We start from the raw sequence: 16,348 nt of genomic DNA, 5'->3' as shown, positions 1-16,348 counted from the left end.
ATTGGAGAAGGAAATGGCAACCCACTTCAGTGTCCTTGTCTGGAGAATCCCAGGGACAGGGGAGCCTGGTGGGTTGCCGTCTCTGGGGTCACACAGAGTCGGACACGACTGAAGCGACTTAGCAGCAGCAGCAAGAATTTTGAAACTTTTATTTCCTCAAAAAGTTTCTAGTTAAAATTAAGAAAACAGCATCTCCCGTTGCTTTTGTTAACTCTATACTTCACCATAAGGGCTTTCCAGGTGGTGCTAGTGGTAAGGAGGCCTCTTGCCAATGTAAGAGACACGAGATGTGGGTTTGATCCCTGGGTCAGGAAGATCCCCTAGAGGAGGTCATGGCAACCCACTCCAGTCTTCTTGCCTGAAGAATCCCGTTGACAGAGGAGCCTGGCACACTATAGTCCATAGTGTTGCAAAGAGTTGGACATGACTGAAGCAACTTAGCACACATACCTCAATGTTCTCCCTCTCCCTAAAGTCTGTTGATGAGGGGTGGGGGTGGGAAAAAGGATAGGGGGGGCTACATGGGTGAGTAGAAGAAACACTCAACATGAATGTCAGTGGTTACATGGCTAGCCTGCATCACCGTCTGGGCTCCACAGAGAACCCAAGTCAATATTTGTGACTTGACTACTAGCAATATCACAGCCCTTTTTATGCTTTTAGTTGAATTTTAGATTAATAAGTTGACTTTTCAACAAGATATAGTTAAAAACAATGTTTCTGAAGCAGGGTCAGTTTATATCCGTCACTGACTCAATGGACATGAGTTTGAACAAACTCGGAGATAGCGGAAGACAGGAAGCTGGTGTGCTGCAGTCCATGGGGTCACAGAATCAGAAAAGATTTAGCAACTGAACAAAGCATTTACAAGGTATATCCCATAGGCCAACAGTGAAAGCAATGAACTTAACCTGATGGCTTGGAGCCTCATTAATGTTTTTAATCAGTGCTTCTAAATATTCCTTTTCAGAACAAATAGCTGAAAGCCCCACTGTACCTGGCCTTGTTATTTCCTTATTTCTGTTTATGTACCTCATTTCCACCAAGAGATAAGTCTAAAATATGCACAGTTGACCATTAACACAGATTTGAACTGTGTGGGTCCTCATATGAGGATATCTTTTCCCAATAAATAGAGTATTTGTATTTTCATTTTGCAGATCCTTAAGTGTGGAGAAAAATTTGTGTTTGATTAGAGATCACAATACATGGAATCAAAAGAACTAGGGTTTGAGTACTGATTGTATCCAAACTGGCTCAGCTTCCTGCCTTTGGGTGAATCATTTACTAAGTCCTTTATTTTGAGGCAGACATAGCAGCACTCAGGTTTTCAACTGTTCAGGGTTGGGGTAAGCATCTCTAATAGCTCCATTATTCAAAGGTCAACTGTGCTTAGAATCTTCCTGTTCAAACAGCATTTTTTACACCATGCCACCTCTTTGCATTCTACTCATCCAAATTCAGCCATATTTCAAGATTTCTCCTCTTGATTTTGCCATTACTTTGTAATCTTAAAGCTTCCCTAGTGGCTCAGACACTAAAGAGTACCTGCAATGAGAGAGACCCAGGTTCAATCCCTGGGTCAGGAAGATTCCCTGGAGGAGGAAATGGCAATCCACTCCAGTATTCTTGCTTGGAGAATACCATGGACAGAGGAGCCTGGCGGGCTATAGTCCATGAGATCACAAAGAGTCAGACACGACTGAGTGACTTCACTCATTCGTAATCTTATGCTAAAGAAAACACTAAAACTGCCCATCTGTAAAGCACAATACCCACAGTGATATCACAGAGATTATAAAATCACACATGGGGAATGTTTATCCCCAGAAACTACTAGATACTCAGTAGTTGCACAGGTTTATAATCCCTCATCCAAAAATCCCTGTAGCCCTAATTTTTCAGATTTTAAGGAGGTAATATGTATATTTTATAAAAGATCAATAGCAGAGTATAGAACCATATTAATAGAGTATAGAACCATTAATGTCCACAATAAAATGTGTTCATGGCTTCCCTGGTGGCTCAGTGGTAAAGAATCTGCCTGCCAATAAAACATGAGTTCAATCCCTCATCTGGGAAGATCTCACATGCCACGGAGCAACAAAGCCTGTGTGCCACAACTATTGAGCCTGTGCTCTAGAGTCCAGGAACTGCAACTACTGAGCCCACATGCCACAGCTACTGAAGCCTGCATGTCCTGAAGCCTGTGCTCTGCAACTAGAGAAGCCACCGCAATGATAAGTCTGCACCGCAACTAGAGTAGCAGTCTGCTGCAACTAGAGAAAGCCCACGCAGCAACAAAGACCCAGCACAGCCAAATAAAATAGGAAGCCAAAAGTAAACTAGCTCGGTGTGCTTTGCTAGGTACAACAGCTCCAACAGAACGCTGTGCACTGGGCCTTCTGCAGAGCCAACAAGAAGCCTATAAATGAAGCAGCAGCTGTGTGAGGGAACCTGCCGGAGCCCAAAGAGTCAGCAATGATGTAGCAACTGGAACCTCCCACTCAATCCTCATTTTATGGAAGGGAACACCTAAGGCCTAAAATGGGGAAATGACAGGTCCAAAGTTCAACAGCCTTAGACTGAGCTTAGATAAGATCAGATCCCTCTCTTCTCTTCCCTTCACAACACTTAATAGTTCATGTATTCAAATGGCAACCCACTCCAGTGTTCTTGCCTGGAGAATCCCAGGGACGGGGGAGCCTGGTGGGCTGTCGTCTCTGGGGTCGCACAGAGTCGGACACGACTGAAGTGACTTAGCAGCAGCAGCAGCATTCTTGGCTAGGACCATGGGCTCAACCCTTAGCTTATCAGTCCCTCTGGCCAGAGAAGTGAAGTACTATCAGCCACCTTGCAGGCAACTCATAAGGTGGCAGACCCTTTTGGATTCATTTGGCTAGGATGGTTGGAAGAGCCATTTGTTCAAAAGGAGCACGTGCTGGTCACAGAAGGGTCAGTAGGCGGCTGAAACAACACGATGACAAAAAATACCGTGTACCATATTGAGTGGTTGCCATTCCATGCACTGGGATAGATATTCATAAATCAAAGTCACAACATTGTTTTCCCCAACCTACAAAATGGGAAACTAAGCCACCTTGAGAAGATGAAAGACCTTTCCAATCATTTGGATTTTGTTCACTTTCTATTTTTCCAAGTCAGATCTTTGCATTGCTTTCAGGAAAGAAGTGTGTTGTGAGGTAAAAAGCACATGTTGTTCACTAACATTTTCTCCTAGACTATTTCTCACAAGTCAGTTCTGAAAGAAGAAAGTCCCCAAATTGGTGGAGGGGGGAGGAGACGGGGGTGGGCTAAATGGTCCTTAGGCTCTGGGAAAAACTGGAATGCAAGTCTCATCGTCTAGCGAGACATCAGAGGAATGGCCGCACGGGGACAGGACAGGCTGCACATGAGGCATCGGAACAGGAAGAGAAACCACCTCTGCGTCAGAGTTTGGGATCTGTGCTGCCACCTGCCTTCAAAGGACACCGTAGAGTCGGTCACTAAGGGGTGACCGTGAGGGGCTGAAGGTAAGTGACAAGGTGCCCCGTCTATATTCCAGGCATCATACAACTCCCTCAAATCTTGTCTAACCTTAGAGAAGGGCTAAGATTGAATTTCCTGGTAAGTGGCAAGATGGGGACTCATCTAATTTGATTTAAAGGAATAGCTTGACCCTCGCTCCACACTCAAACATTACACTGTACTGCAGCTCTGGGAACTCAGAGCAAAAGGTAGGCCTTACAGGAAGGCAAGTGTATATTCTATAAAGCAAAGAATTTCTCACAATCACCACTGTTCAACAATGGGAACTTCCTGTGCCTGTTTTTTCACCTCTAAAATAAGTTAATATGATACTTTAGAGAGTTAAAATGTATCAATATGTAAGGTGCCCACAGCACGAAGCAAATGCTCAGTAAATTTATTTTTACTGTGGATAGCGCAAGCACTCCATTTCATTGCTACACACCAAATTTACCTTTTTGGAAAACACTTGGAAACCTAAGCTAAATACCTTAAAAATGTTTATGTTTGGTCTCCTGAAGCCAGATTTAGGTTTAAAAATAAACAACTCACCACAGTTTTACTTATAAACAAAAAATAGAAACAAATTTCATCATCACCTACTAATCTTACCTCCTAAAATAATGCAAATCCTGTTTCTCTTCCATGCTTTCACAGCCACGTTAGGACTCCATAGTTTCTCACCAGGACCGTGCATCCTTCTCAGCTGAGGTACTTACCTGTACAATCCCCCGCTTCTTTGAACTTTCCCTGGCAGCATCCTCATCTGACCAAAAGTAGTTCCTTGCTTTAGGCACACTGGCAGCCAGTGGGCCAAAACTGGCTGGCAGATCCGTTTTGTTTCCATTTAAATGCCTTTAAGCAGGTAGATACCACAAGCCCTACCACTATTATAGTGTGGATTGCGTTTATTCAGATTCATAATTTTTACCTGCCTGATCCCTGTAAGATGTGAATTCATCAGTCTACAGTATACAGTCCAAATACTGCAGCTGCCATGATCTTCCTAAAAGGAAGAAAAGGCCATGTTTCTGCCTTGCTGTGCTCAGTAAATGTAGCTACTGACTGGATGTATTCAAGAAATACTGTGTCCCTACAAACATATCCAGCACTGTTCTAGGTGCCAGGGACATCAGAACAAACAAAACAGACCAACATCTCTGCCTTCATTGAGCTTACATTTCATTAGAGGAGACAAGTGCTGTGGAGGTGAAGCAGGGAGAGACCAGGGAGTGTGGTGGGGTACCGCCAAAGAAGGCCCAGAGAGATGGCATGCGCTATAAAGACATGGGGGAGGGTGGAATGCATTCCAGACAGAAACCGATAGGATGGCCCTGGAATGTTGGAGGCCTGTACCTCCAGTGCTTTCCCAGTGGAATCCTAGTTGTCCCTCTAAGTATCAGCTCAAATGCTCTCCCAAGAGATTTTCTTACCATTCCCAGTTCGGATGGCATTCTTCCTCCCTCCCACAGCTTCTTACACACAGCTCAGGTAGTTTCATGATTCTGTCATCATGTGTAGATATTGTCCTCAAAAATACTCATTGAAAAAAAATAAGTTACCCGAAGGATAAGCAGACACGATGAGGCACTCCGGTGAACTTTCCCGCTGCAGTCTCCTAACACAGGGATGTTATCTGTAATTCTTTAAATAGGCTTTGGAGTCAAAGCTCAGATTTCAGTTTATCTGAGGGACAAATCCCTCAGCCTTGCTTAAGGTACCATTTTTACAGCAACACTGTAACATGGAAACACATGATATGAAGTTTTAACTCCATGAAAGCATATAGTAGGCATAACATAAATAAGTAATACTGCTTTTCCTTCTTGTAAAACAAACAGTGGCTCAGATGGCAAGAATCTGCCCGCACTGCAGACCTGGGTTTAATTCCTGTGTGGGGAAGAGCCTCTGAAGAAGGGAATGCCCACTCCAGTATTCTTGCCTGGAGAATTCCACGGACAGAGGAGACTGGCGAACTACAGTCCATAGGGTCACAAAGTCAGACACAACTGAGCGACTAACAGTTTCCCTTTCTTCACTATCACATAGCCCCCAGTGGCAGCTGTTACCACAAGAGGGCACCATCAGCACAGCTGAAAAGCATGGCTGGTTGCTTTTCCTTCTCAGATTGAACCAGCTACCAGCTTCATCAGCTTTAAATCCACTGTGTATGAACTCTGAATGAAGAATGCCACCAACAGACAGGCATATGGTGGTGATAAGATAGGTCCCACCACGTTTATTACAGGCAGACTAGGAAAAACAAGAATCTAGTTTGAGAACTTCTCTGGTTGTCCAGTGGTTAAGAATCTGCCTTGCAACAGAGGGGATGCAGGTTTGACCCCTGGTTCGGGAACTAACACTGGGGGGTGCAGTGGGGGTCATGGCAGCTAAGCCCCAAGTACTGAAACTGCATACTCCAGGGAGCCGTACACAACAAGGAAAGATCCCACATGATGCAACTAAGACCCAACACAAATAAATCAGTTCAGTTCAATTTAGTCACTTAGTCGTGTCTCTTTGCGACCCCATGGACTGCAGCACACCAGGCTTCCCTGGCCATCACCAACTCCCAGAGCTTACTCAAACTCATGTCCATTGAGTCAGTTATGCCATCCAATCATCTCATCCTCTGTCATCCCCTTCCCCTACCACTTTCAATCTTTCCCAGCATCAGGGTCTTTTCAAATGAGTCAGGTGTTCGCATCAGGTGGTCAAAGTATTGGAGCTTCAGCATCAGTCCTTCCAATGAATAATCAGGACTGATTTCCTTCAGGATGGACTGGTTGGATCTCCTTGCAGTCCAAGGGACTCTCAAGAGTCTTCTCCAACACCACAGTTCAAAAGCATCAATTCTGTGCTCAGCTTTCTTTATAGTCCAACTCTCACATCCATATATGAACACTGGAAAAACCACAGCCTTGACTAGATGGACCTTTGTTGGCAAAGTAATGTCTCTGCTTTTCAATATGCTATCTAGGTTGGTCATAACTTTTCTTCCAAGGAATAAGCGTCTTTTAATTTCATGGCTGCAGTCACCATCTGTAGTGATTTTGGAGCCCCCCAAAATAAAGTTTGTCACTGTTTCCATTGTTTGCCCATCTATTTCCCATGAAGTGATGGGACCGGATGCCATGATCTTAGTTTTCTGAATGCTGAGTTTTAAGCCAACATTTTCACTCTCCTCTTTCACTTTCATCAAGAGGCTCTTTAGTTCTTTGCTTTCTGCCATAAGGGTGGTGTCATCTGCATATCTGAGGTTATTGATATTTCTCCTGGCAACCTTGATTCCAGCTTGTGCTTCATCCAGTTCAGCATTTCTCATGATGTACTCTGCATATAAGTTAAATAAGCAGGGTGACAATATACAGTCTTGACGTACTCCTTTCCGGATTTGAAACCAGTCTGTTGTTCTATGTCCAGTTCTAACTGATGCTTCTTGAATTAATTAACGAAAAACAAAAAGAAACTCATGTGGTGGTGAAGAGCAAAGACTGATCAGGATTGGAATGTGGGTTCCACAACTCCAGTACACAGCTGTTACCTCCCTGAGCTTCATGTGTAAAAAGGTTGTGCCAGGCCTCTGCTAGAGGCTGGGTGCTAGTCCCAGTGAGCTCAGTCTTACTGCACAGATGGATGGATAGACAGAAGAAGATGCCTGTCCCTTTTCTTCTATAGGGAAGAAGTCCTGAAGGGCCCTGGTTTCCGCTTACCTGCTGTGGATACACAAAGGCCCCAATTCTGTGCTCTGCCCCAATAACTGACAGCCCTCTGAGTGGAAGCTGAGCAAGATGATAAACCAGTAGAGGAACGGCTGCGTGAAAGAGCACATATCTCAAAAATTAGAAAGAAAAAACTCTGATAAGACATTAAAAGTTGATTACAACAAATGCCTTAGGGACAGTCTCTCAAAGCTGGATATTCAAGCTGAAAAAAAAAAAAAATGGAATTGGAAGTAGAACCATATACAAAAGCTAACTAACAATGGACCTAAGATGTAAAATTATACAACTCTTAGAAGAAAATATAGAGAAAAGTCTTCATGACAATGGACTTGTCAATTATCTCTTGGATATGACACCAAAAGAATAGTCAACCTAAGTAAAAATAGACAAATCACACTACATCAAAATTTAAAACTGTACATCAAAGGACACCAGTCAACAAGAAGCAAAAGGCAACCTACAGAATGGGAGAAAATAGTTGCAGATAATTTGATAAGGGGTTAAAATTCATAATACTTTATAATTGCAGTTATAAAGTTCAAGCACCAAAAAATCCAATTAAAAGCACCAAAAAATCTCTACAATTCAAGCACCAAAAAATCCAATTAAAAAAAAAATGGACTTGAATAGACATTTCTCCAAATAAAGTATATTACGTGAGCAACAAGCATATGAAAAAATGCTCACTAGTTGTTAGAAAAATACAAATCACAATAAGATGATATCATCTCACACTAAGCAGGATGGCTACCAATAAAAGAAAATAACAAGTGTTGACAAGGATGTGAAATTGGAATCTTTGTGCACTACTGGTGGGAACGTTAAATGGTACAGTCACAATGGAAAACAGTACAGCCATTCCTCAAAAAATTTAAAATAGAATTATTATATGACCTAGCAATTCCAAAGAAGAATCAAAAGCCTATTTGTACAGCCACTCCTATAGATTTTGTGTCCCATCCCCTGCTCCCAATTCATCTGTTAAAACCCCAATCCCTGACAAGATAGTATTTGCAGATGTGGTCTTTGGTAGGTAGCTAAATCATGAAGGTGGAGCCCTCAAGATTGAGTCCTTTTAAGAAGAATCAAGACAGCTTGCTTCCTCTCTGCTCTCTCCCACGTGAGGCTTTGAGAAGATGGACATCTGCAAACCAGGAAGCGGACTCTTAGCAGCTGCCACATCTGCTGGCATTTTGATCTTGGACATTCCAGCCTCAGGGCTGTGAGAAATCAATGTTTGTTATTTGCCATCTATGGCCATTTGTTAGAGCAACTCAAAGTGACAGCTTGGCATGTTTAGCAATTCTTATTCACAATAGCCACATGCTGGAAGAAACCAGTGTCCAGCAGCGGATGGACGGATATACAAAAGCTAGCATATACATACAATGGAAAATTATTCAGCCTTGGAAAGAAATGCTGACACGTGCTATGACACAGAAGACCCTCAAGGACATTATGTTAAGTGAGATGAGACAGTCACAGAATGACAGATACTGTACGATTTTACTTACAGGAGTTATCCAGGGAGGCACAAAGTAGAATGGTAGTTGCTGGGGTCTGGGGGCAGCGGGGACTGAGCTCTGTAATGGTTACGGACTGCAGTTTTACAAGATGGAAAAGGTTCTGGAGCCTGGCTGCAGAACAGTGTGAATATACAGTATTGGTCCTGAACTGGACACTTCAAAAGCATTAAGACAGTAAGTTTTACATTATGTATCTTACCACAGTTCTTTTTTAATGCCTTAATGTACTTCTACCTGTTTTTGCCAGTACCAATAGCTTCTTGAATAGCATGTTTTATATTTGGGGGTTATTTCCTAATAAAGTTATTCAGAGTCTTAAGCACCTGATTAAGGAGATGAAATGTTTTAAAGGCAATTTTTATATGCATTTCTTTCCTTTCAGTTTACCACAAGTACACCAGACACTGAATATTGAATCATATGTGCTATTCGTGCAAAGGATTGAATGGCTGTAAAGGAAAAACTGCTCCCAGGTCATCTTCTCTGCACTGTACTCACATTTCTGGTTACCAAACGTGTGTTTTTGCCCCATACCAAGCCAATCTGCTACATGGGCTACATGAGCTACAATTCAGTTCTGATACTGAACTTGGAGTTAGTATCAGATCCTGCAGCAAAAGGCTGAGTCCCACAAGACTGTTCCTTCAACCCATTTCCAACACAAATCACAAATCCAGATTGCCACCTGTGCTTCTGACCAAACAGCTATAAATCACACTCTTCTCAGGTTCGATTAATTTGTGGGAGTGGCTCACAGAACTCAGGAAAACAGTTTACTTACTAAACTATTGGTTTATTACAAAAATATGTAACTCGGGAATAGCAGATGAAGAGCTGCAGAGGGCAAGGAGTGTGGGGCGCATGCAGAACCTGCACACTGTTCCAGGAGACCATCACCTAAGCACGTTCAGTAACTTGGGAGCTGTCCAGATCTCATAGTTCATGGACGTTTACGTAGGCTTCATTATGTTGACATGATTGACTCAATCAATGGCCACAGATTTAACCTCCAGCTCCTCTCCCCTAGCCTCTCTTCTCTTCACTTGGAAAGAGCAGATGTATGGAGGCTGAAAGTTCCAATATAAATCTCTCAGTTGGTTCCCCTGGCAACCAGCTCCCAGCCTTAGGGAGTTTCCAAAAGCCATCTCATTAACATAACCTTAGGAATGGTTGAAAGATGCTAACAAAAGGCACCCTTTTCACCTTTATGGCTCTGGAGCTATTTCATGAACTGGAAACAAAACTACATACTCTAATAAAAGATTTTCCTGTAGCTCTTATATAGGAAATTACATGGGTTTTAGGAGCAGTGTGCCAGGAATAAGGACAAAGACTAAATACATATTTCTTATTATAAATCATAATATCACATTGGCAAACAGTATTTTCTCTATTGTGTCTCAGTCAACTAATTGGGATGTCATCCTCTTAAACTGAGGCAGACTTACAGCTCTTGACTGTCTCTGCAGGCACTTAGAAAGAAATTTTAATACATGGGTTGAAGAAAAAGTATTTATTTGACACCTTTACAAAAATATTTAGGCACATAATTTTCATATTTATGTCACCTGATTTACATATCTCAATCCTCAGTACCTTTTAAAAACACTAAAATGGTCATTTGGTAAATAGAATCTATATTGAAAAAATACTGTGACAGACCAACATTTGTAGACAAAAATCAGTTGATTATCAGCATGAGAAAGAAATGTTTATGAACAAAATAATCTCTAAAAACATCTTGTGAGACAAAAAAAATCTAACCAGTAGATTTCTTTTTAAAAAGCATTTTCAAAAAAGAAAGCTTAAAAAAAGCCCATCATAGAATATCTCCTCATACCATGATGAAGTGGCATCCTAACAGTAAGAACTAGAAGGTAGGCTTAGAAAACAGCGATGGTGCCAGAGGTTCACAAAGACCAACAACTGACAAAAGCCTGGACACAGAGGCAGCATGAAGCTAATGCATTTAATTCGGAGATGAGAACATCCAACCTACACAGGAGCTACCCTAAGGTAACAAACTGGGGAACTTTTAACAGAATCACCATTCTGAAGTGTAATTATATTTCTCTGAGATAGATACTAATTTTTTTTTAACTTACCAAAATATGAGAGTCATTTCTCTTTTCTTCTTTAAAGAATAGAATCTTGTTTAAAGGTAGAATCACCTGCATCATACAATAGCCCAACTATACACACTAGATATTTTAAAAAGTTGACCATGAGCAGAAACTCTTCTTTAACCATTCTAGAAGCAACCAAATTATAGGGTCACATTCAAAAAGAAATACATTGCCCAGGCCTCTAGCATTTAAGGAGCACAAATTAAGACTCTTAATCTTTGCCTACAGTCTAACCCTGAAATCATGACAGTAACGTTTGCTGAGTGCCTAATATGCACGAGGCATTGTGCTGAGGAGTCAGCATCCCTTGCCTTATTTATTTTGAAGATTATTATTTTTCCCTCAGGGAGAGAAAAATCAATCACATCCTTGTTCATAGGGAGGGACCAGTAGTACACAGCTATGGGGAAGCAAGAATACATGCAGGAGAGAGCAGAGGGACCCGGGGAGTTACAGAATTTGAATGGCCCGGCTCTCATCTCAGAGCTAGAGGACTAGTATAAGTCCTCTTAAAGAAGTGCTTCAGTCAACTCTATGGGTGGGACACCCTAATCACCAGTGCTGACAACTGTGCAGGCAGCTTCTACTTATCAATCGCTGACTCCTTTCATCTGCTTCTTTCTCTCAATCGGGGTCTGGCTAAAGAATTATACATTCCTTGAGAATGAGAACCACGTCCTCTTCACCTCAGCTGCTGCAGAGCTTCGCATAATGCCTGGCATAAAATAGTCAATCTCTGCTCACTGAAAGATGCCATAACAACCAAAATAAAGGTAGGCCTGCCCAAAATCCTGGGTACTACTTCAAACTAGTCAAAAGTGAAACTCTACTCTTCTCTCCATGAAGATCCTATATCAGCATTACTGCTGTGAACTTTCCATGCATGGCTGATACAATAAGAACTACAAAGAACAAACGCAAAACATACTTCTCTTTCTTAACCTATGTGCAAGCTGGATCCTACAAATGACTGACTCCTACAGTCAACAGTCACGCGAAGGAGTTAAAAGTCACCTGACGTGCTGGCAACGTGTAACCTGACCAATCAGGTTACTCAAATCAATCTGGCACTGCCTTAAAAGCAGACTGGTCAAAGAGGGCATCGCTGTCATTAACTCAAAAAAAGGAGCCACTAGTCACAAATGTGTTTTCAGCATCCTCACCACAGCTCATCTGTCTCAAAGGGCAAATTCAGGATTTAATTCTATACTGCCTCTTTTTCTCCCAGGAGGTAGTTTCCAGATCAAAGAACTTTTGCTTTGTAAGATGCTGGAATACCAGGCACATCTCTTCCTGTGCCATAACCAAGCCTGCACATAACTGAAAACAAACTACAAAAATGGTTGGTCAGTCTATTCAATCTCCAACCTCCCCAGGCTTCTTGCTCTTAAGATGTTGGTGGCAGGTGAAGGGGAATCCAACAATCAACATGAACAGGGCAGAGAGCCTGAAGCTGCTCCGCTGCATCAGTCAGAAAGCTCAGTCTAGGCCACGGGCCCTAATGTCATGTGCATTTAGTGAAGTTATTACTAAGCACGATTTTCTCAAATAAGACCTAGAGAGATGACACATCTTCAAGGAAACCGACTCTCCAAGAAGCAGTTCAACACTTGGCGGGGCGGGGCGGGGCGGGGCGGGGGCGGGTGGAGTGGGTCTTAGTCCAACATCTCTGAATGCACACAAACTATTTCTAATGTCAAAGTTCCCTCCTCCCAATAGCTCAAAGAAGAAGGAACAGAACTACCAAAATTAGCTCCCAAAATGCATTCCCCTTGTCCCCAGGCAAAAGTGGGCAGGGGCAGCAAAATTCATAGGCAGGGTGCGTGTCACCCATGGCCAGCCTGGAGTAAGACAGAAGCTCAGGCACGCAGAGAGCCCATCACTCTCCCTGACACACAAAGCCTATTCCTTGCGGACTCTAAATTCCATCAATCACTCGCCTCCTCCAAAGAGCTCAGGCTAGCTCAGCTGGCACCACTACTTCCTCAGAGGAGAAGGTGGGGTTATCAATGGCAGCACAGTTCAGTGGGAAAAAAACAGGAATTCTGACTTATTAGCAAGTCATTTTTCTCCGAGTCTTTCTTTTTTATCAATAAAACAGGGATAAGGTGATATCTTGCACAACATAATATCCTATTCTCCCACTTAAATTTTCTCAGCTCACATAATGTTAGGAAACAGTGTCTCAGGACTCCCTATATGGAGCTACTAACTTGAGAGTTGGCTATGAGGCTAATTCCAGGGACCCAGCACCACTGGCTAGGCTTTGACAAAGACAAACCAAAAATAAGGGAAAGATATGAATATGAAAAGGACCTCAATATAACTCTTTTTCAAAAATAGGACGAAATCAAAACCTTCCAGGTTCCCTGTTGAGGCACCAGAATACTAGCTGTTTAGGTCAACAAAGGCCAGTAGATTGCAAACCTGATGAAATGAAAACCATCATGTACACCAACGCAAAGGTAGCCAGCTTCCTGCACATGACTGCACAGCTGGCCTGAGCATTTATCTCCAAAGTCAATGGATGTCTCTAAGCCAAGTCACACTGCTGTGTTTGAGTTAACACCTGACCTGCCCAAAGAGGCAATTCAGGCAAGGCCCATCCACGGCTGCTCTCCCAGGATGCAGCACTGACCTTGAGAGAGGCAGGCCTGCTCATTAATGTGGGATGTGGCAGGAGTGTCCAAAGGAAAGAGGTTATGCTCATGCCATTGAAGGAAGAGGAAGGAAGGTGATGGCTCTAACACTGACGGTGCCAGCAACACAGTCCAAGCCTGGACCATACAGAAACATCTAACCAGCCTTTCCCCTCGAAATCATACACTCAGAAATGTAAGGGTAGTCATACTGATTCAAGCAGAAGTAAAAAGAGTAGCAACAAAACCCAGAAGCAGGAAGCAAGGGGAAATAGATGGAGGTCATGTTCCCAGCATGCCATTCTCACTTGGGCAAGAACAGCTGAGCTCATGGTTTAGGATGGCAGGGTTCATATGCATTTAATGTACACTGCAGCATTTGGCTTCACATCGCTGTGGAGCTGGTGCTTCTAACCCTGCATATAGATTTGCAGTTTCTGAGAGCTGAGAAAACCTCTAAGACTTGTTCACAGTCCCAACATCTTCTGAATAAATCCATGGAGCTAAGTTCTCAGTCTTACCCTTGGTCACTATAGCAGGAGCAAGATCAGGCAACTACCTCTAAGAACATCTCTCAACCCCCAGCACTCAGCACAACGCCTGGCACCTATTACACGCACGATACCTTTTAGTTGAATGAACGACTCTGACAGATGAATAAAATGAGTAAAAGGTCTACTTCCTTCACCCCTTCATTCTCCTCAGCCTACACCACATACAGGGAATAGGACATTTTCAAGGAACACACCCTACTTCATCCCATGAGCTCTCAGGAAAGCCCATGTAGAAACCAATACACTTTGAAGCCACACACATTTCTTTAGTGCCAAAGATGTCCTCTTTGGCCAAAGCAGTAATGGTAGCCTCATGAAGAAAAGGCAATCGTTAAGAAAGAAAATTCAAAGAAGACTAACTTCAGATCCTCAGGTGCATTTCCAGCAGAAGGAAGGCCAAACTGTCTCCAGACTCAGCAACGACGTGAACAGTGAGGCTTCTGATGGAACGCTTTAGATATGTGGCTCTCAGGGACACCTGGATATCAGACTACGGAATAAAATATTTTCAAAACATGGATGTTTCACTGTCGGCATAGAAGAAAAATAAATAAAAAAGCCCAGTACATTTTCCAGTCTGATATAAATTAATTCTAAGGGCATATTTAAAAGAGTCAATTATAAGTTTCTCTCATAAAATTTTAAAAGGCAGCAATCAATCCTCAGATTGTACAAGTGCAATGGTATTTTCTTCATGATCAAGACACCTCAGTATCTGTGTAAGAATTGCCAGTGTTCCCATTTGATCGAAAACTTGGGCCAATGCAGTCGATGCAACCCTTGTCATACTGCTCCTTTCCCCTTAATGTCCAGCTTGCTACTGGCTTCTGATTGTTTGCTCAGCTGCTCTTCAGAGAAGGTGATGTAGGAATATACCAGGCTCCCAGCAATGCTGCAAAACAGAAAACCACCATCAGGGAGGAAGGAAGGAATGGCACAAATATAAGGCAACCTGGAGTGAGGGTTGGAGCTACCTTTATAAAACACCACCACATAAAATGAAACATACAGCATTTTCATTTACCAAACTAGAGACACTCCCTTATCATGGTACTATCCACTGTCGTTGATGCTTTGGAAAAACGAATATTTGCATATACTTGTCAGCAGGAGTGCCAATTTTATACAGTCTTTCTTCATGACAATTTGTTGAAATAAAAACCTCAGAATTCTGCTTATCCTCTGACCTACCAATCTATTTCATGGATGAACTGTATACATCTTCATAGACTTACTGACAAAGCATTTATCACAAAATCTATAACTTCAGAAAATTAGCTAAAGGATAAGTGTCTCACAATAGAGTTTTATATAAATTCATACAATAGAATGCTAGGCATTTATTTAAATGACAGAAAATAAAGAGCTGGCCATGACTTTTAAAATGAAAAAATAGTTTGGCATTCTCCATCCCTATTTTATTTAAATGAACATGAATATGTACATTAATGCATCGGAATAAAGTCTGGAAGAAACAAGAATATTAATGATAGTTACATCTAGACTGAAATTATAGGTGATTTCTACTTGTATTTTTTGCATTTTCAAAAATAATCATTCGAGGCAGAAATACTTTTTAATAAAAATAAAAAACATCCCAATAAGTAAGAAAACAGGCTTCCCAGGTGGCGCAATGGAAGGAATCCACCTCGTCAATGCAGACTGTCAAGGTATCTCCTGTCAATGCAGGAAATGCAAGAGAAGCAGGTGTGATCCCGGGGTCAGGAAGATATCCTGGAAATGGCAACCCACTCCAGTAGTCTTGCCTGGAAAATTCCATGGACGGAGGAACCTGGTAGGCTGCAGTCCACGGGGCTGCAAAGAGTCAGACATGACTGAGCACCCACACACATACACAAGAAAGAAAACATGCAGATCCTGGGGAGACTCACAGAGCTGGTTTCTCTCCAACTAGCATCAAGCGAACAGTGGAGAGCCTACATCATCTGAGCCCTTGGCCTCTGAGCCAGCTGCTGCCACCCCTCACACTTGTCTACCATACCTACCACCAGGAGGGTTCGCTCTTCTGGGACAGTGATTATTTGGGGGACCTCAAGCCCACCTGGGCTACACAGCCTCCTGAAAGCTCTTTTGAGGGAACGTATTAAAAGTACCTATCATGTGTGTTTAGGAATAAATGAACCTTCCCAACTAGATTACAAATTCCCTTAAGGTAAAAATTAGTCTATGCCTTTGCATACTAATCAGTCATCTCCTTAAGGAGACAGGAGAATAAAGACAAGCCGGTGG

At 42.5% G+C, this 16,348-nt stretch overlaps 1 protein-coding gene across 1 annotated transcript in view; it reads right to left on the bottom strand.

Moving 5' to 3' along the window:
* Positions 1-10,277: 10,277 nt before the first annotated feature.
* SLC35D1 (solute carrier family 35 member D1) overlaps positions 10,278-16,348 on the bottom strand; it is a 48,096-nt gene continuing 42,025 nt past the window's right edge. The window contains exon 12 of the mRNA XM_005895790.2: positions 10,278-14,990. Within this exon, the coding sequence (XP_005895852.2) occupies positions 14,882-14,990 (109 nt within the window). The 3' untranslated portion in view covers positions 10,278-14,881. The remainder of the gene's footprint in view (positions 14,991-16,348) is intronic.

Source organism: Bos mutus, chromosome 3 (assembly GCF_027580195.1).
Source record: "Bos mutus isolate GX-2022 chromosome 3, NWIPB_WYAK_1.1, whole genome shotgun sequence".
NCBI lineage: Eukaryota > Metazoa > Chordata > Mammalia > Artiodactyla > Bovidae > Bos > Bos mutus.
Note: the sequence above shows the minus strand (reverse complement) of the source record. Positions and strands in the feature narration are given on the sequence as shown.